Source organism: Dysidea avara, chromosome 9 (assembly GCF_963678975.1).
Source record: "Dysidea avara chromosome 9, odDysAvar1.4, whole genome shotgun sequence".
Classification (NCBI taxonomy): domain Eukaryota; kingdom Metazoa; phylum Porifera; class Demospongiae; order Dictyoceratida; family Dysideidae; genus Dysidea; species Dysidea avara.
The window spans coordinates 20,098,081-20,120,668 of record NC_089280.1 but is presented as its reverse complement, the minus strand read 5'-3'; the positions used below and the strand labels follow the sequence as shown (position 1 = coordinate 20,120,668).

Here is a 22,588-nt window from a genome sequence, read left to right as displayed (position 1 = left end):
TTATGCCCTGAAAGAACAAACTTGGTTATAAGGATAGTTAAAAAGAAGAGATGTATTCCAACTGCAGCAAATAAAGGAATAAAAACATGATAGTAGGAAATGTCCCATACATCTTCAACTTTTAGCATTAGTAGGATGGTAAACCAAAGCCATGACATGGCATGAAATGATATCTCAAAAGGACCTGTCCCAGTCCATGCCACTACTTCTTTCATGGACATCAACATTGTTTACACCCTTTTCATCAAAGAATTTTCTCAAGAGTGCGCAACAAATAGAATTCCTTGACACAGCTTTCGATTTTCTTTTTTAATCCACTTCTTTTTGGTTTGATTGATCAGTATATCACGTTTTCTTTTACTTACGATTTCAATACACTCTTCATTTGTAATCGATGTCACCGGATCTACAAAAATGTCGCAATACTACTACTCTAATTAAAGCGCTACACTCGAACTACGAGGGAAATGGGAAAAGGCAAAGGGAAGGGTAAGAAAAAGCAGACTACTACTGGTCAAGCCAGTAAACCAACAGCTAAAGCAACCCAAAAGCCTGAAGACACTTTAGACAATGATTTGGACGATTTAGACTTAGAAGACGATAATGATGCAGTTGATTCTGAGGACGAAGTTACTGAGGTCGCTGCTGAAATACCAGAGATTTCAGTAAAAAGCAAACAAACAGAGAAACTTGCTTCAGTACAAAATGATTCAGATTTAGCTGATAACCCAAAGGCAGATGATGATGTAGTTGAAGAAAATGGGGCTGTAGCTAACCCGCCAGTTGAAAAGAAGATGACTAGGAAAGAATTGAAGAAGATGAAAAAGAAGGTGAGATGTTTGTAGCTGGGGGGGACAAGACCATGTGCAAGGGGGTGTCACTCCAATATACACTGTACTACGATCTGCGACCGCGGTCAAAGCTAAAGGTCAATGAACAAGGCCGATTTTTCACAAAGAACAACGGTCAAACTGTTTTCCCAGCACGGTCAAAGCTTCGCGAGTAAGTAGTGCACGAAAATATAGCGAAAATAAACGGAACCAGGTCCATGGTCAAGATAAAAATTCGATGAAAGTCAACGATCAAAATCAAAAATCGATCTTGACCAGCTTTGACCGCGGTCGCAGATCGTAGTACAGTGCTTATTGGAGTGACACCCCCTTGCATGTGCACTACAAAAATATTATTAAATGTAGTTATACTACCTGTTGAAAGTATGACGTGAAAGTCATGACTGCCTCCTACTCCATAATGGCAGTGTTTTCCTAATCGTGAATCACACCATTGCAAACAACAAGCAAAATGGGCTAAAATATGTATCGAGCCCCTTCATCTACTTTTTGTACAGAGGCTGTTCAGCTCACATGACATACTTTCAGTACTTGAGCAACACTATTACACATTCATGTGCTCTTGTCCTACCCCTCCTATTTGTAGTGATATCTTGATGTAAATTCATGGTATGTAACTGTATGTGGTTAAGCTCAAAAGTCAGTACTTAAGACAACTACATTTTTGCCAAGCCAGTGGTCAAGGATGAAGATTTACAGACAAAAGGTATAAATATTTTTCACTGTGATTTTTCAGTAGTTCACAGCATGCAATTGTATAGCAGTAGTGATTGTATACTGACGCTTTACAACAACTTGCAATGTAAAGGGTATTCTGTAAATGTGCTAGCTGGATAATCCACAAGTTCGCAGTGCTGCAAATACTTTGTATCCTTATTATTTAACCCTTTCTTGCCGAAGTTATTTTGTAAAACTGCAGAAAAACTTCAGGAAATGAACTTTTATGGCTTGTGTGATCTTTTGAGCGATACGTGAGGACCCCACCCATTAATTTACACAGAATGCTATATACCGTATGAAAGCCCTTTTCCCCTTATACCCAAACATCTAAAAACCTTACAAGAAAACACAACTCACGCGCTTTGAAGTGAAGAAAGGTATGTTGCTATTCTTAACCATAGCAGCGACAGATGGGCACCACCATCTTGTTATAACCCCCGGGTACATCATACTGTATATTTTTAGAATCCTTATCACGTGAGGAACAGTTCTATTCTTAGTAAAACGCACCGTGATGCTCAGAGCAAAAGTTATCAAAATTTAAACAGGTACAATTGTTTTTGATGTGTTTTTGTGTGTTTATAAGTGTTGATAGTTCCCCATACTCGTTCTTATCACTTCGTGTTCAACTTTATTAGAAACGCCTGGGCCTATTCAACCAATTGGTGATTATTTCAACTTCGTAGCCCTTAGGATGAAGGAGTTATGGGTCCATTTATAAAGGGCATCCGTAACATGCATTTTTTGGCAATATATTAGCCATTCAGTAATAAAGGGTTAATGGTCATGTGAGCACGTTTTTCACTTTGGAATAGTAGGAAAGTGTCTGTACGAAGACAGGGTTTCATATACAGTGGGGGGGCATCCTCTCTCCCCCTAAATTTTAAACAATAGTTTAAATGAAAGTGCTTCAGGATGCAACAGAAGCAATCTAGAAAATCTAAAAGAGTCTAAAATCCAAAGATTTCTTGAGCGGCATATCACATCTTCAGGTACCTGAGAATGCACCAAAAGCAATCTACGAGAGTCTAAAATGCAATTTTTTTCCTGGAACAGCATGTTATTCTCAAGTACCTCAGAATACACCAGGAGCAATCTAAGAGAGAAAATACAAAAATTTCTGGAGCGGCATGTCACATTTTCAGTACCTGAAAATGCACCAGAGGCAATCTATGAGATTCTAAAATGCAAAAAATTTTCTGTAGTGGCACGTTATTCCCAGATACTATACCTGAGAATGCACCAGAAGTAATCTGAGAGTCTAGTGGACACGGCCCCTAGGTGTTGTGCACAGTAAGCATGGGTATGTTAACACTGTTACCACCACCCCCAACCCATTAATTTTCCTAGATGAAGGCCTCTCTTAAAGAGTGATGTATTTGCAGACTAATGAACAATCTGTTTCTTTTAAAGACTAATTTTGTGTTTATGTCTGCACTGTCTAAAAGAACAATAATTACAAGTGATACTAATAGGGATACCATCCCAATATTCCAATTACTATCCCCCAGCTCTATTTGCGCATGCAGTCAAAGCCTTGACCTGTTCAAAATTTCCTCTTGACCTGTGACTTAGTGCCACTAATAGTGTTTGACATGTCCTACAGTAGTATAGTGCATACCTGCATGACATTCCCTTGTGTAAAGAGACAGAGTCACACATTTTCTCTTGCCCCCACTTACTACATTCTAAGAGATATTCTTGAGACAATCCCTTGTGTCTTGGGACAAAAGACACTTGGGATTATTGCTTAAAAGACAGTCAGGACTGGGATGGGTGGTTGTAGCTAAGGATCCTTTATATGGGGAGTTTTCTGAATAATGAAAACTAAAAGGTTATCAATTATTATAGTAACTAGGGAGCAAGGGTTAGCTCCCCCCTTGCCAAAAACATTAATTTCACAGTACCTAGCTGGCTGGACAGTCAAGCTCAAACCTCCCTTCAAAGTGAACCAGAATTTATCTTATTTTACCATGGATGGAATTTTCTACTGACTAACTAGATAAGTAATTAATACCTTCAGACGAAATATAGCGTAGCAATGGCAAGCATTTATTATTTTAATTACATACTTGATTTTTCACAGTTACAAGTTCCTTGGTTCAATGTGTGCACTTTTATCCTTCTTTGTGTCCCCTTTTTTATATTTTTGTAGACGAGTGCAAGGAAAAGTTTTTTACACTTGTAGAGCTGGCCATGTACTATTACACTTCTTTGCTACTTTTGCCTGTAGTCTACTGCATGCTAATGTTGTACAATCCAATGAACTTAAACACTTTTACTTGAAGACTGAAGTCCTATCTAAGTTAAACACTAATGCTAATGCAATTCTTGTTATTTTACATTTCAGGAGGAACTTCAACAGAAAATCGATGATGTTGCTGGTGAGCAGTTCTCTGTCTCACAACGAGAGCAAACCAAACACCAGGCCTTGCTGGAGAATGCACAAGACATTAAGGTACAATGCTGACTCTAAGGAATATTATCTTACTTTCTGACTACTTGTGTTTAGATTGATAAGTTTTCTATATCAGCTCGTGGGAAGGATTTATTTGTTAATGCTGAGTTACACGTTACTTTTGGTAGGAAATATGGACTGGTTGGTCCCAATGGGTAAGCTGAGGGTTGTCAACTTTTATCAAGTGTGTTACTACATAATGAATGTTCTTCTGTTCTTAAGGCATGGGAAAACAACATTGTTAAATCACATTGCTAACAAGCAATTGGCTATCCCTCCTCATATTGATGTGCTGTTGTGTGAACAAGGTGTGTGGGTGTATGCATGTGTGTTGTACGTGTGTTGTGTGTGTATATGTCGGTGTGTGTGTGTGTGTGTGTGTAGTGTGTGTGTGCACACACTATTCATTCTAATTTTGCAACACTAATTGCTTATTGTACTCCTTACAGAGGTGGTAGCTGATGACACACCTGCTGTTGATGCTGTACTCAAAGCAGATACCAAAAGACTTGAACTGTTAGAAGAGGTAAGACCTCAATTACTCCCTGTACATCCTGTACTCACATGTACAGTGAAATCTCACTGTTCCAGGTGTCCTCACTACAGTGGTCTACAGTATACTCTTGAATCCTTATACAAATGACACTTCGTTTGGATACATTTCAGGGTATCTTTTTTTGAGGAGTCCCATTTATTGTTAAAGTGGCATTTTAGTGCTATTGCTATAGTGCATGTACCACTGGTGTTATCAGGGCATATGGAACGACACAATAATAGATGTATAGTTGAGAGCAAAACATAGAGGCCTAACAGCCATTGTGGCCATTGTAACTAGAGAGTATTCTCTATTTGAGAGGTTTCTCATAGCCGCTCTACAGCAGCTATATTCCCTCTATACCACTTGTATGTATGTCTCTCCAGGCTCATACAATTAAAAGAAAATTGGGTGTAATTGTAATGGAGTGTCACTGAAATAATTTTACCCAAATGGTCAACCCATTTTACTCGTTGCGTACTCAACCTGACACTTTTTTTGTTTATTATTGCAGGAGAAGAAAGTACAAGAGCTGATAGCAAAAGGTGACGACAGCCAGAATGAACATCTTGAAGAGATCTACACTGAATTGGAAGCTATTGGTGCTCACTCGGCTGAAGCTAGAGCCAGGAGGATATTAGCGGTAAGTAGGTCACTGTCTGTACATTGTTATAAACAGTATGGTTTGATGTATGTACTATTGTATAGGGTCTTGGGTTTAATCAAGAAATGCAGCAGCGGCAAACCAAGAAATTCTCTGGTGGATGGAGAATGAGAGTCTCCCTAGCAAGGTGTGTGTGTGTTGTGTGTGTGTTGTGTGTGTGTGTGTACATTGATAACTAGATTAATGTGGTTATAAATTTACCTTTTGTTTATGTGTTATTGTTTCGTCTGTTTCCAGGGCATTGTTCTTGGAGCCTACTTTACTATTACTGGATGAACCAACTAATCACCTGGACCTCAATGCTGTTATTTGGCTTGACAAGTACGTGTGTACATATATCATATGTAATGTGCGTCTGTGTGAAGTAATCAGTATATCCCAGGGTTCAGTGCCCAGTGGTGCTCATTTTTTGTTGTTTGAACAAGAAACATTGCTCCAGCTGTATTAATGGGGACCCAGCGAACTGGCCATGTTTATATATTGATTGAGGTCCTGGTGGGACTATTGATATCTATCCATCACTTGCAAGACATTGTCCTGCTTTCTCAGGCTTTTAGCACCATGATCATATGTGTAGCACATGTGTGTACATTAACAGTGTCATGTCCACTTGTTCTACATTTCAGCTACCTACAGACATGGAAGAAGACGCTTTTGGTAGTTTCCCACGATCAAAACTTTCTGGACAGTGTGTGCACTGACATCATTCATTTACGTATGAAATAACTTATTGTCATGAAATCCTCCTATATTATTTAATTCTCTTCCAGATCAGCAAAAACTCTACTACTATCGTGGAAACTACAGTAAGTTTACTTGTGTGTGTATGTATAATGGGAACCTTAATGATATAGACAAGTTGTAGTGATGGAAATAACAGTTGGCCATTGGTTATTTTCAAAATTATTTCACAACATTTGATCCTTTTATGGTTAGACAATTTACTGTACAGTAACAAAGGGGATAAGGTATCAATCATCTACATACAAAAAAAAACAACAAAAAAAACAATGGTCAACTGGTTTTTAATCTTCATTTCTAGCACTATGATGGTGTCCTGATTTTGTGGTCAGTTTATGCACTAAACTGGGGTCCTTAACACAATGTCTGGGTGTTCACTTTTAGTGGCAGCATTAGACAGGTTACCATACAAGGTGCAGTGCAGATATTTTTGAAAACATGTTTCTATTTTGCTTGAGGGGCTAATGCAAACCATGTAGCAACTGCCATTAATGTCGTTTTGACCAGCCACAACCATTCATTAGTTGTAGTCGAGGTTTGTACCACAACACTGAGTGCTTGTTATGTAGTACAAGACATTGTTTAGAATTATCATTGTCAGGGTTCAATTAAGCCCTTATTAAATTGAGGACATTAACAAGAGTTAATTGAATGGCCGAAGCTCTAAAAGAGTAATCAAAGCTGTCTTGCAAATGGTGTTATAACTGCATGGTTCAGTAGAAGATATGCATACCTGAGAATTAGTTATTATTGAGTTATGCTTGTCTGAAGGCAGTTACAGTTACCGTATAGCCTAAATATTTCGAGGGGCAAATATTTCGAGGTTGAGTAATGTTGCTAAAAATAAAGTTTTCGCGGATTTGCAAACACTCCCAAAATGTATTAGACTATATGGAGGTCTAAATATTTCAAGGGTAAAATTTTCGCTGATAACACCCAAAACCGCGAAATCAGTGAAAAATTTTCCCCCTCGAAATATTTAGGTTATATGGTAGTTAACCAGTAGAAATTCCAGAATTTTAAAAATGTCATAGCAACCTATCAGAACTCACACTGAAGGTACCTAACCAATGCTGCCAAGGCACCATGAAGGAAGGTAATTGTGAGGTTGATTTCTGGTCAATGTTTTTTTTGTTTTTTTTTGTCAAAGTATACACCTTCATGATCTCTAGTATACTATCATTTAGTATTTTTTGTGGTTGCTCAAAATAGTGTTGCTCAATTGCTGTTTAAATCATTTGACAAGGTAAAATTTCACCATCTCTGTTTAATGTATTGTGTACACTGCAAGACATTTAGTTTTTGAAGTACCATAATTCACGTATATGATAGTGATCTTGAAAAGATCCAGCATCAACTGTTACACTAGTGAATACGTCACACAATAACCAACATGGCGTATGTGAACATTTGATCTGTGTGCATCAATTTGTAATGCAATATCATGCAGAGTTTAAGTATGTGAGAGTCCTTACCAGTGGGTTTGTCATGGAATTCCACTTTAATGAGAATTGAAAAATCCTCCCTCCTATTCTGTTAAATACCCAAAAACAAAACAACAGAAAAGTTGTAAATCCAATAGATTTAGTTAAATCCAATAGATTTAGTTTAATTATTGCTACTTGTTACTGCATGGTTCAACATTGATTCTGTACACACAGACACGTTCAAGAAGATGTACAAACAGAAACACAAGGAACAAGAAAAAGCTTATGAGAAACAAGTGAAGGAGATAAAAGCTAAAAAAGCTTCTGGCCAGTCCAAGAAGAGTGCAGTAAGTGCAAACACTACACATGTAGTGACCATGTACTTGTTTTGTTTACTTGTTATTTGCTACAAGACGTAGGTCGTGATTTTGTGTAAGCAATAACACTTGTTTTTCAATACTATATGTATGTATGATTTTAGTCACTATTTTAGTGTCCACAGTATCTGCCATTACTCCAATGTTCCATAAACCCATTTTCCAGATATAAAAAGACACCAAAATGATTTATTGACAGAATTGCTAATCTGTAAAACATTTAGTACAGTACATACACACATTTGCAGTAATGCCACTCCTTCCAGGGAGTCATTCTATTAGAATCTGTGTCTTGTTATCCGGTTTACTTGCTGTAGACTGTCATGGCAGTACTTTTGTGGTCCATCATATTCAGAAACTAGTTTCTTTTCAGGAATAAACTGTTCTCGAATTTTTAGTGAGTGCTTTCCAAAAGAAATTCCAAGGTGTACATTTTGTGGCACATAAATTATGACATGGCACAGTTAGGTACCATCAAAAAGTGTGTTGTGTTGGTACTTCATATAATATGCTTGTTTGTACCACATGTGGCTGGTGGTTATGACCACCGTAACACCACTTCCTCTAGTGTCTCCAGTGGTCAGGAAATACCCTGGATTAATGTGCCTTAGTCATTTCCAAGTTGGTGAGAATGAGTCATCATTTTTAGTGTACACGATAATACAAGTTCTTGCAGGTTTTGCAATGATGAGGTCACTGCAGACAGTGAGTATGACTCAGCTAGGTCGTGGTTCCAGTAGTCACTCCAGTTGTTGTCATTGTCAGCCTTATCATACAGTGCAATAGTATTAGGGATCATGAAGAATGGGCCAAAATTATTACCCTAAAACCAGCCTCAATTTCCCTTCAAGACAGCTTGGCAGCAGCACAACCAAGTCCAAATATGTCTTCACCCCCAAATCCTTCCAAAAATGTTTCTATGGATTTTTAAAATTTTCTATTTAACAGAACCTTATGCTGACTGACTGAACTGATGCCTCCAGATAAGGCTACAGGGTTGATTTCTTCACTGTTAGAAGTCACTTCATCCTGGAATGTGCCATTTCACCAACCGTAGTACATACAATACACACTTCATGGACTTGCCTTTGTCCTCTTTCGTGTTCCAGTTCTTTTCGCTGACAATGCAAGGTATCAATTCATGATAGCACGATGCAGTTTCCCTGTGGCTGTGTTGGCTTTCAGGCTTATCACCCGTATTTTTCTCATACTGTTCATAGTTTATAACACTGTGTTGTAACTGGCGAAGCATAGCTGAAAACAAAGCATAATGGCCTCCTCCCTTTAGTTACAGGGTACATAATTGATTGTTGTGGCATGCGTTCAGATGCAAAATTACTTTTATGGCATTCCTGGTGCCAAGAGTACATAATATATAAAATCTTCTTTTTATTATTATGTATTCTTGCTGGCGCTGTTCTTTCTTATGTGCTGGTTCATTTTATCATAAAAGTAAACAAACAAGAAGAATGAAAACTAGGATTTTAAGTTGGATTAGGGATCAAAGAAAACAAAAAGTAGTGAAACAAGGAAGGTTGCCTGTACCTGCAGTTATGCTAGTGGACACTTAATCTTAGGGATTTAATGTCTGCTAGTATATCTACAGTTATAGGTTACTTTTTTTTCCTAATCTAAATTAAGATTCCCAATTTTTCATTCTACTTGTATATGAAATGTTTTCTTTGTACAATACTTCAGCCATTGAGGATCTAATAAATGCCAACTAACTTCTCACAGTATGTATCAGAAAAGCCCTCATAGAAGTTATTGGTGTCGTGTCTATAGTAGCATACTTGGAGATAAACTGGCTATACACTGCAGCAGTAGTCACTTGATAGCCACAAGGCAATGAGAAAGAAAACCATCGTAATGGTGTATTTATGAAATGAACTGTACATAGGGTTGGCAAGATATCAAAACTGTAGTCTGGTAATGATGATTTGTCTGTGCATAAAATTACTAATTCTTATTATTAATATTATTACGTTGTCTATGGAGTGTGTATGTGAATGGGTGGGTGACAGTTCCTCTGTTTGTTGAAGTGCTGAACCAAGGGAAGCGATTCTTGTGGGTGAAATGGCTGTAGAATGACACTGTAGTTAGGAAGCAAACTAACCAGCAAACTAGTGGGTGTACAAATCCCACTGTCTGTACAAGTGGGTTAGTTTGTGCTGTCGCTAGTAACATCACTGCAATAAGTCAGGAAATGTACAAGGTGAGGTTATGATCCAGGGCCCACTCAGTGAGTGAGTTAGTAAGTCATTTGGTGGACAATGGTTTATTAGAATTTTATGATAATTCATACCCATGACCTAACTGAACTGCGCTTCCGATTATTTTTTTGGTAATTAAGTCTGGCAAGCTATGTAACTAATTTAGTATCACTAAACCAATTTGTCGTGTGTTTGTGGTAAACCCTTTTATGTGGAGCAGGCCTTTACTTGTCCCTATGGCGGGTTTCCATCTATCCACCACAATGAAGTCAGGGATTTAACTGCAAGTCTGTTAAGTGAAGTGTGCAGTGATGTTGGTCTTGAGCCTGCTCTCCAGCCTCTTGATGGTGAGCCATTGCAATTTACTACTGCCAATAGTGAAGATGGTGCCCATCTTGATGTTGTTGCCAGGGATTTTTGGAGTCGAAATAGGCAGTGTGCATTTTTCGATGTCAGGGTTTTCAACCCTTTTGCACGCTCTTATTTTCCCTCCCAATTGTCTAGATGTTACCAGCTTCATGAACGTGAAAAAAGACGGGCATATGATGAGCGTGTTAGAGAGGTTGAGAGAGCTTGCTTTTCACCATTGGTGTTTGCAGCTACTGGTGGCATGGGGCCCACTGCTACAACGGTTTTCAGGAAGCTTGCTTCAATGTTGGCTGAGAAGCGTAGCATTCATTACAGCAAGTGCTTATTCTGGCTGCGATGTAGGCTTTGCTTTTCATTGTTAAGATCTGCAGTGATGTGTTTGAGGGGTCATCGCTTTTCAGTTGGCCGTCTATCAACCACTAATTTTGATCTGGCCTACTCCGAGGGCCGCTTGGAGTCAGGTGGCCTTGTTTGATTGCTGGTATTTCCAGCTGTCCAGCACTTCAACACCTAGTGCTGGGGGTGGTGGCAAGGGCAGTCCATCTAGCCCGGGAAAACAAAAAAAAAAGGCTAAATCAATTTGTAGCTACAGTATACAGTTTTGTGACTTTTTGCCCATTTTACATTCCCTCATGTTTCACTAATACATTAGGAGGAAAGTGTGAAGAAGTCAGCAGTAATGAAGTCAAAATCAGCGAAAGGCAAACAGAAAGTACAGGAGGTGGGTACTTGTGTAGTCTGTGTATGTATGTACACAATACATGTTGTATGTTTTTTGTTATAGCATGCAGTATGGTGTAGTCACTATGTATGTACATGTATGAATGTAAGTACTGTATAGCGGCCTTTTCCGAGGAGAATTTTTGAGCGGATTGTCTGCTGTCCATGAAAATTTTCTCCTCAAAGTTTGCAGCTCAATCAAATTGGCATTGTTTAAGTATTATAAATGTTTTTCCCTTGAAATTTTGGATGATGGCGATCCACAAAATGTTTTCACCTCAAAGAAACCCTGCTATATACAGTATGTATGTATTTGTGTAGTGTGTACTGTATTGTGGTCACTGGTGTATGTATACAGCATTTATCATCTTCAGGATGATGATGATGAGCCACAGCAGTTGCTGGAGAAGCCACGTGAATATCAAGTGAAGTTTTCATTTCCCGATCCTCCTCCTCTTAACCCTCCTATTTTAGGAGCTTATGGTAAGTGCGGAGAATTTGTTTGCACTTCAACCCTGAGTAGTCCCAGTTCTTCACTGGCTAAGCAACACTTTGCTTTTGTTGTTGTAAGTGGAATATAGTGTGCTGCAATAACTTTCATAGTTACACTTTAGTAATGTAGCTGCTACCATTGAGGCCAATAAGACAGCTGCTGCCTTTAAAAAAGAATCTGGTACTGCTGAAGATTGAGATACTCTAATAGAACAGTCATGTGTGCTTAACTTAATCAACTTTTCTGGCTACACTGTTGTACTTACATGTATACATATTGTGTGTACTGTCTCTGTATGTCAATGGTACAGTGTATATTTGAATCTTAACAATTTTAGATGTTGATTTTGGCTACCCTGGTCGCCCAGTGCTGTTTAAGGAGCTAAACTTTGGAGTGGACATGGACTCAAGAAGTGTGTCACAGTTGTTGTATTTTTAGTGTGTTAGTTTATTTCTGTAGTTGCTATTGTGGGCCCCAATGGTGTGGGGAAGACAACCTTGCTAAACCTGCTGCTTGGATTAGTGACACCGGTATGTAGTATGTGTGTTTGGTATATGTATGGTGATGTTTTCATTGTGGGCCTAGTAACACACCACTTGTTGGTAATGGTAGTACCTCTGTCCCTGACTGTGTGGTGGAGACTAGGGATTTTCTTTACCAGCCAACTACAAGGCTGCACATACAAGGCTGCACATACAAGTGTTCTCGATGACCGAGGCCTGAAGTTTACTTACCTGGCCATTAAACAGTTTTGTTGTAAGTGGGTTACTCATTGTCCCCTGGGAGGCCCAGCATTACAAATAGTGTTGCACCGATATTTGGATCAGTTATCGGAAAAACCATGTATCGACTCTTTTTTTGTATATCGGTATCGGATCGGCGCCATGATGAAAAAAGCAGCAGATACAGATATTATGTATGTATTTAGAAATACAATGCTTGTCATGTTTACAAATGTATCGAGTTGCCTTTTCCTGCATTAAAACCATAGGCGGTGGAGACGGGGGGGGGAGGGGGCCATGGCCCCCCCACTTTTTTGGGACACTGTTTGCAAGAAAAGATTGAGATACTCTAATAGAACAGTCAGGATCTGAATACTCTAATAGAGCAGTCACATTCAGAGAAGCAGTGTAGCAAATTACTTAGCTATGTATGTGTAGTTATAAATAAGGAGATATAATTTGTGAAGAGCAGCTATTGTTAGCAGACTGTGATTTTTTTTTCTTTGGTCTTCAACTCACAGCTGGCTTGCCCCCCCCCCCCTCTTTGGCCTGCTCCACCGCCCCTGATTTAAATGTTGTTATTACTGCTTCATTGTACTGTCAGCCGTTGTTGTAGCAATACTGCTGCTATAAACAAGCTAAATTGACCCTTCATAATCAAATTTCTAGTAAAAATTGCTACAAGATAGGCATGCTGTGCTATATCGGATCGGCTACATTTATCGGCTTGAAAATATTATCCAATATCGGTTATCGGAATATCGACAAAATCCCATATCGGTACAACACTAATTACAAATGCATATTTATGAAGTATACACTATTTGGTAGAGTGTTTTCTACTACCAGAAATATAGTACATATATGTGTATTTACCTCACACATGCACACACAGAGTAGATCTCAACACATTACACAGAACAGAGTACAACACATTACAGACATTTACACATACAGGATAGCATCTTAACTGCCTGTCCAACAGCTCCCTACAGCTATGTTGTGTTTTGTGTAGGTGAAAGGTGAAGTAAAGAGGAATCATAGACTGGTAAGTGGTGTGTGTTCCGTTCATGTCCCTAGTGTACCCCATCATCTTCTACAGAGACTTGGTGTATATAACCAACATGCTTCTGATCAGTTGGAACTGAGGGAGACACCTGTAGAATACCTTCGGGTGAGGTTTAGCAGATATCACCGGTGGTTCACTAGTCCTATTGTGCCATATGTAGTGTTCTCAAATTATCTTTTATTTGAGATGCAGATAGAGGACTGCAGTAGTGTTATCAGAAAGACCATAATATTATATTGGCTGTATATACTGTATATTGTGTATCAGTATCAGATCAGTACCATGAGACCAAAAAATGCAGCAGATACAATTAATACATATGTACAAAATGCAAGCTTGTTTTTACCTCACTAAGTTTGTGCATGCATTCTCCTACATTTAAAATGAAGTATTGCTGCAGCACCATGCAATGTATATATTGTCACTATAAGTGTGTTAAATTTGGCCCTTTAGAATATCAGCGCCTTCAGCACTTATAAGTTCCTGAAAATATTAACCATTGTTCATATCAGATCATCGTCATGATGTCATTTATTAGTTTGAAAATATCAGCTATATATTGGAATATTGGCAAAATCTCATATATTGTTGCAACACTAGTCTCAGAAGCAGTGGCTAAAATATCTGCTCAGAAAGTTAGGTTTAGAAAAATTAAGTGTGGGAAAGTGGAGGTTATAAATCTTACCAATTTAGTTGCAACAATTGTCAGCAATAAACACTTTGTGTTGGGTTGAAACACTGACAAATTGTAGTTCATGTATTGAATTAACTCTTGTTACCTTATGATACTTATGAGACTCGGTATTACAATCATCACACTTTTGGTGTTTGTTCTAATAGAGTAGTTTGTGCGTTACCACCCTTGATGCCTTATTTGTTTGGTGTACAAACTGGGGGACTCTAGTACATACACTTGTTAATTGTTCACCAGTGTTTGCATTTGCACATCAGATTATGTGGGCATATTTTCAAAAATATCTAAACTGTTACAAATACTCTAATATAACATACAACTAATCATAGCATGATGTAACTAACTCATGACCTTCCTCTTCAGAGGTTATTTGATGTCAACTACCAGCTAGCTAGGAAGACTCTTGGTCGATATGGATTAGCAAGTCACGCCCACACAATCAAAATACGAGACTTGTCAGGAGGTCAGAAAGCCAGAGTCGTATTTGCCGAACTATCACTCCGAGAACCAGATGTCATTATAATGGTGAGTGGCTCTTATACTAGTTATTGTACTGTTGTACTGGACTTCAATAGGATGAACCTACCAATAATTTGGATATTGAGTCCATCGATGCACTGGCTGATGCCATGAATGAATATAAAGGAGGTAGGAATACTGTATGGGTGATTTGTGAGGTTTAATTATTTGGCTGGTTTGCTAAACTATTCTAATAGAATGTACACTGCATTATGTATAACTTGTATGTTTAGACCGTGTTAGTACTAAGTAACCAATTGTGGAAGAATTTGTGTTATCTTTCTGATTGTCCAAATGTTCATCTGATTTGATGTACAACCTTTTTGCTGACTGTACTTGAATTACTACATGTCTGTCTGCATGAATCATACTGTATTGATAAGCTATACTGTTGTAATACTATGTGTGGGTTACTGTTCACAGGTGTGGTACTGGTCAGTCACGATGCTCGGTTGATACAAGAGACAAACTGCACATTGTGGGTGATTGAGGACAGTGGGATCAATGAGATTGATGGAGACTTTGAAGAATACAGGAAGGAAGTACTGGAGGCTCTAGGAGAAGAAGTGCTACAACATAAACACGATCCTTAAATGTACTTATTCATCAATTTCTATATATATAACAGAAAGTGGTATACATAAATCACTTTGATCTTTAGGAGATAATGAGGTCTTCTAATGATTAGAGACCTCCAGCAGATGGTTATCTACATATCTCCAGTTGAAGGAGTCACCACAAACACTAGGAATATAGTGGAACCTCTCTTAAACTCCCTGAATTAAGGACACAATAGAAAAAACCTCCATAATAAAGACAAAAGTTTGGTTCCAACAGGTCTAGCTAATACATTTTTTACCTCTGAAAGCGGAAAACCTCTATTGCAGCAAAAAGGTCCCAAAATGTCTGCAATAAAGAGGTTCCACTGTAGACAATACAATATTAAAGGTACTAATACCTGATGCTCAATACCAATTCTAGCAGGCTACTGGATCATCTCAGCTATATTGGAGGATGTGAGGTGCTGCACATGCAATGAAACAGATCTTTGCTCTGACAGAGGTTGATGGTGTCTTCTTGGTGGATGCAAGTAATACATTTAATTGATCCAACGAGCCACTCTGAAGCTATGTTGAAGTTTTGTGTTGTGTCCATCTCTTGCTCCTATCTCGATCACTTATTGTATTGTTGCATTTTTGTTCACAGGTGGCCAGACAATCTTTTCTTACGAGGGTACAACCCAAGGTGATCCCCTGGCCATGGTAATGTATACCAATGGCACATTGCCTCTCATAACTTGTCTTGCTGGTAAATTATTGGCAAGATCAGTGAACTTTACAAGAACTTGTTGCTGTCTGAGTCCTCAATATCAGCAACATTCCTTTGAAGATTGATTCTTCTTGTTAACTTAATTATGTCTCAGACTTACTCACTTGGTAATTGTCTGGATGTGTAATCAAGCTTGCGCTCTATAGATTAGCTATATGCTTGACGGGTCAACACCACCAGGAGTGTCAATAACTCTACTACCCATTCTTCAGAACTAGTGAGAAGGGGCTTCCAATTTTCTTCCTCTAAAACGTCACAATTTTGCTCTGTATTCCATGATGCTGTTGCCCTGTGTTATAGGGTGCCATTTGTCTCAAAATTAGTCAAAATCACAGTATTTAATCACCAACTGCAGATTTATAAACACTGCTACTAATTTGATTTAATAATTCCTGCTCCAGATATATAAATACCGCACATGCAGAATGATATTATGTAATCATACCAATTTTGACTAATCATATCACTTCTTGGTAAGCTACAGTGGTTCAAATAGTTGTTGTGTGAAAACACTAAACAGAAAATTACATACACATAGTCATACTTTGAAAAGAAGTGATTCAATTGGTCAAATCATTGACCATGACTTCTGCATGTATGTGATGCCTGTTTCAATAACTGTTGTTGCACAATCACTGCACATTGGAGTTCTCATCTCTGTGATGTCTTTGGAACCTTCATACATTGAAGTTTACCAAGAAGTAATTTGATTGGTCAAAATTGCTGTTATATATCTGATCTAGTGCAGTATTTATTTATCTGTAGCAGGATTTATATATCTGGTGCAGTGTTTATTAATTCTGTAGCAGTATTTTATTAAATCTGTAGCAGTGTTTATAAATCTGTGGCTGGAGTTTAAGTACTGTGATTTTTGACTGATTTTGAGACCCATACTACCAGTATGTCATCACTGGACTCCCACCTCATGTGCTTGTGGACATTCTTCCACAGCTGAACATGGTTTTCCATCTTTACAATGCATTTCAATAGAGTTTGTGACTTCACAGCTAGCATGATGAATGAAATTTGCAATAATGTTGAAGTTGTATCCTCATTATTAGCTATATTATAATTGTAAAACTCATATATATGCTTGAGTGTAAGTATGTATAGATAAGGAAATAAGTAAGTAGTTAAGTAAAGTGATCACTGGACAGACACTGGTGTATGAGTGCTGAAAATAGTTCTAGAGTCGGTGCACTCACAGTAGTACTTGGCAAAACATTCCATTGAGGAATTATTCGTGGAAAAAGCTAAACTTGTAGCTATCAACTGTCAATGATATTGTACTGAATCTTTTGTTGTGACCTCTAGTGATGAGAGTTTTTGATCATGGAGTAAAACATCTATATATTGAAAAGACATAGAGACTGAATATCTCGTCTTTTCTTCACCCATCTTTACTTTAGAACTGTTAATTATGATTCTGGTGCAGGACTTGATATTGCTCTGGATGGGGAGAGAAGGAGGGGGTTTGAGAGGTCTTCTTTTGATGTTTGTAATTTTAAAACCCAAGTGCTTCTTCAAGCCAACCTGTCCAGTCTGCCTATGATCAAGACTGAAGAAGAGAAAGGAATATGAATGGAGAATTAGAGACAACGAATGGTCTCATTTCACACATCTGATTTTTACTACAGCGGGAGGTATGGGGAATTCAACCACTCGTACGGGTTGGCCAACCTACAAGATGCCATGCACAGGCCTTCCTTACAGTGTACTGATGGAGTGGATTTAATGCAAGTTAAGTTTTTCTTTGTTGCGGTCTGCAATTAATGTGCATATGTGGTACCCAATCCAACTTGTGCTGCCTAGTTGTTGAGGCTGCATGCAGGTCGCAGAAGGCTACATTAAAGTTAAACTCTTGTGAATACCACATGGTGTCAGAAGTGGGTAATTTTTCTTGTTTCATATTATTTATAAAAAAACTAATTGCATAAAACAATTTGATAATGATATAACTGCTAACTAACCATTACAAAAGAGAAGGAGTGATGCTCCTAAGCACACCACCTCCTCTTCAATTTTGCACTAGCAATGCACCTCCTCTTCAATTGTGCACTAGCAATGCACCTCCTCTTCTATTCTGCACTAGCAGTGCCATAAAAGTTGAGCTACTTTGGTAGTAGTGGGGGAATTTTCCATCGGTCCTCTAAATTTCGCCCCATTGTTTAAGGTTTGCAAATAGTATTTATAACGTAACCAGCGATGACATAATTCGATTGTGGTTTTTGTAGGCTATACTGGGGTTTGCAATCCAAAAAATCAACTTTTACAAATCGATCCCCCTACCATTGTGGGGTGTTCATTTTAGTACCCCATTACTAGATCCACCATGAATCTGGAGGTACTCGTACGGTTGTTGTCTTCACAGCTATATCGATTTTAGTATTTCGTGAGACTGCATGATATGCAAAAATTATTCAGTTTTAAAATTTCGTGCTCCGCACAAAGAACAGGATAAAACTTGTTACTTAGCTAGATATTTTGAGTCTAAAGGTATTATTTTTTATTATATTTTTTAATGTTATTTAAACAGGGAGACAGCATCGATCAGCAAAAGCTGTTTTTCAGCTGTGCCCTGAACAAGCATACAAAACAATATAGGTACATATATACACACAATTAACTAAAGTAAATAAGCTAGCTTAAAGCTATCATTACCAAACAACTCTGTATACACATGTCCCATGATCATGTATTTTTGGTAATGATTTAATGAGTTCATCTCGGTGATTGAGGTAGGCAGGCTGTTCCATATAGTTGTGCCACGATAATATAGACTTCATTTGCCATAGTTTAATCGCACAGCAGGTACATAAAAACGATGGACATTGTGCCCTGCATGACCTGTGACGGATAAAGCAGACCTGAATGTGGAAAGTAAGTAGGAGGGTGATAGCCTTTTTAAGATCTTGTATACTTGTATGGCAGTATGGAATCTGCGACGTTCAACTAAAGTAAGATTAAATGCAGAAGATTTGGCAGAGTCATATGATGAAAACCGTGAATGAAGTCTTTCCAGTCTCTTAAGATGGCCAACACTAGTAGGCACCCATACAACATCACAATAGGTATTTGTAGTACGCACAGTAATAAACAAATGATTCACTGCATGGGTTCCTGGCACAGGGTTGCTTTCTTTCAAAAAGCAGAAAACGGAACTCGAATTTAAACTGCCCTACCAGCTAAGACAAGAAAACTGAGCTAACTCTTCCTCATAGTGACGTGATCATGATAAGGTTGGATGCATAGTCTGTCTATGTTGTTAGTCTGGAAAGGATCTGAGGCTTCTCACCCATCACGGCACGGGATTTCCAGTCTCAATGGTGCCAAAGTCCTTTCCAATACTTCTGATGGGCCTACTTTGTTCCACGGACTGGACTGAGCTGGAAACAGCTTTTAAACAATAATCCAGGAATTATCCATCTCTTGCAACATTGGATACACCACTATCGAGCTACAACTGCTGCTGCTGGCTCTTCCGCACAAATCAAGACACTAGCGCCTGCACTAATTAATTAGAATACACTTATGATACATGCCGTACTAGCAGTGATACAGCGTGAAAAAGGCTATTCTTGTAGCGTAGATGTTTTCCTTTGTTGTTTTAGCACTAGTGTTACAGCTGTAGAGATGAGCCAGTAATTATTCTTAACAGGTAGTGAGGTGGCACCACGGAGCGAGGTGCTGGGGCTATGCAAATAATCTGGCTCATCACTACAACCCTAACGCTAGTGTTAAGTACTGAAGCAACAAAGGAAAACATGTACGCTAGAGCAATAGCCTCTGTCACGCTTTATCACTGCGAGTACACGTGTATCGTAAGTGTATTCTAATTGATTAGTGCATGCGCTAGTGTCATCTGACTTGTAAGGAAGAGCAGTACCAGCAGTTATAGCTCGATAGTAGTGTCTCCAGTGTTTCAAGGGATGGATAATGCCTGGATTATTGTTAAATAATCCAGGCATTATCCTGACCTATATTACCCAGACCAGACCAGACCTATATTAATTAAATTTCTTCGCACTTTTGATGCAACATCTGTCTTATCTAAAAGATCCTCAGTACCAAGACCAATTCTAATCAAACCTGTCATGACCAGAGAAGAAAGAGCAATCGAAGCAGTCTATCTGAGAACAAGGTGGCAATTAGCTCAGAATGGCACTGACAAGAATTTTGTCAAGCTAAGAGGAAACAACATTTATGTCAACAAGAGTCTCTTTGGCACAATTGAAAGGTCCAGCAGCACAGAATCATATGTAATGACTCCTATTACTACCAATGATCATTAAGTTATTAACTTTGACGATAAGAGCAACTGTACATGTTACTTAACTTCTTTCTCAAGAATTTATCAGTTACAGCCACCCACCTTCAATCTAAACTCTCCTTAGCAACTGTACGTATGTATGTATGTATGTATGTAAATAAATATGTAAATAAGTAACATAGGGTAATGTACAAGGCTGTTGGTACAAGTTACCTTCAGGCCTTTGGTGTGTTTACACCATAAAGTTTTAAATAAATAAATAAATAAATCTGTTTCCAGTTCAGTCCACCAGTCCAGTCCAGTCCGCGAGTCCAGTCCAGTCCGTAGAATAAAGTAGGCCTATATCTTTTGATGCCACACTGGTCACGTAATTTTGTTTAAAATAATGATAAATGATGGTTAAAAACGTTTGCTAGTAGTAGCAGTTGGTAGTGTTTCTGTGATTTCATAATTATGATGCATGTACGTACCACCAGCAGCTCCACCCAGCTCGAATCTGAAATACTAAGATTAAAAAAAACAACAAAAAAAAACCAAGATTTGGTGGGGTCTATTCTACGGACGAAACGGAACGGAATAGTGATGTACTAAACCACAGAACGGAACGCTTTCTCAAATTGAAGCTTGCAACTTGCCATGCTGAAACTAGCTACCCTTACAAGTTATCAGTGGCACCATAGATAGCTATACCTAACTCTTCAAATTTCATCATCTCTGTTTAATGCATTGCATACAATAAAACTACTACAAGACATTTAGTTTTTGAAGTCAATAATTCACATAGCTATATGATAGTGCTCTTGATCCAACATCAACTGTTACACTAGTGAGTACACCACACAATAACCTACATGGATTATGTGAACATTTGATCTGTGTGCATCATTTCGTATCATGCAGAGTTATAGTGTGTGGGAGTTTTACCAGTGGGTTTGTCATGGAATTTCCACTCTTAAGTTAATGAGAATTGAAAATTTCTCCCTCCTATTCTGTTAAATACCCTTACCCCAAAACAAAATAACAGAAAAATCATGTTGTAAATCCAATAGATTTAGTTAAATCCAATAGATTTAGTTTAATTATTGCTACTTGTTACTGCATGGTTCAGCATTGATTCTGTACACACAGACACGTTCAAGAAGATGTACAAACAGAAACACAAGGAACAAGAAAAAGCTTATGAGAAACAAGTGAAGGAGATAAAAGCTAAAAAAGCTTCTAGCCTGCAGTAAGTGCAAACACTACACATGTAGTGACCATGTACTTGTTTTGTTTACTTGTTATTTGCTACAAGGCATAGGTCGTGATTTTGTGTAAGCAATAACACTTGTTATTCAATACTATATGTATGATTTTAGTTGCTATTTTAGTGTCCACATAATTTGCCATTTCTCCAATGTTCCATAAACCCATTTTCCAGATTTAAAAAGACACCAATATGATTTATTGACAGAATTGCTAATCTAGGCTCATACTTGGCTGATGGAATTTAACATTAAGAAATGCGAACACTTGAGAATTACCAATAAAAGAAATCCCATCGTTCATAGCTATCATCTGGAGAATTCTATCATCTCTGAGGTTCCTCACACGAAATATCTCGGGTTCACCATTGACCAGAAACTATCATGGAATGAACACATTCAAAGAGTCACTAACAAAGCAAACCAGGTTAATGGATTCTTGCGCCGTAACCTTCACCAATGCCCTGTTTCTGTTAAGAGCAATTGTTATAAGATGATGGTCCGTCCCATTGTTGAATATGCATCTTCTGTCTGGGCCCCCCACACCCACACCAACATAAACCAACTTGAGTCTATCCAAAGGAGAGCAGCTAGATTTTGCTACAATGATTTTTCTGGATTTAGTAGTGTAACAAGAATGATGTCATCATTAAATTTACCTACCCTCGAAGAAAGAAGAAACAAGTCTAAGATAACTACAATGTATAAGATAATTAATGGCAATCTAAGTATACCCACAAATGATCTAATACCTAATCATCGTCCATCAAGGGAAGGTTATTATAAACAGCTTGACACTATGATTGATTCTTATAAATTTTCCTTTTTCCCTTCTACAATCAGACTCTGGAACACACCCCCCCCCCTTTGTAATTCACTCCCCTACCTTAGATGAGTTTTGTACTAACCTGAACATTCATTATGATCACACCTGTGCACAACAATCTTTTTGATTTCTGCACAGTAACAAATATAATAATAAAACATTTAGTACAGTACATACATACATTGCAGTAATGCCACTCCTTCCAGGGAGGCATTCTATTAGAATCTGTGTCTTGTTATCCAGTTTACTTGCTGTAGACTGTCATAGTGTTCTCAAATTTTTAGTGAGTGCTTTCCAAAAGAAATTATAAGGTGCACATTTTCACATAAATTATGACGTGACACAGT

At 38.2% G+C, this 22,588-nt stretch overlaps 1 protein-coding gene across 1 annotated transcript; it reads left to right on the top strand.

Moving 5' to 3' along the window:
* Positions 1 to 389: 389 nt before the first annotated feature.
* LOC136265523 (ATP-binding cassette sub-family F member 1-like) lies at positions 390 to 15,217 on the top strand. The gene is made up of 20 exons (XM_066060393.1): positions 390 to 830; positions 3,922 to 4,029; positions 4,084 to 4,184; positions 4,252 to 4,337; positions 4,479 to 4,555; positions 5,079 to 5,207; positions 5,273 to 5,355; positions 5,466 to 5,549; positions 5,855 to 5,943; positions 5,999 to 6,034; positions 7,631 to 7,743; positions 11,008 to 11,076; positions 11,450 to 11,558; positions 11,906 to 11,980; positions 12,028 to 12,098; positions 13,306 to 13,338; positions 13,393 to 13,464; positions 14,417 to 14,578; positions 14,629 to 14,701; positions 14,996 to 15,217. The coding sequence occupies exons 1-20, from the start codon at positions 468 to 470 to the stop codon at positions 15,163 to 15,165; spliced, it is 2,103 nt and encodes a 700-aa protein (XP_065916465.1). The 5' UTR covers positions 390 to 467; the 3' UTR covers positions 15,166 to 15,217.
* Positions 15,218 to 22,588: the final 7,371 nt, after the last annotated feature.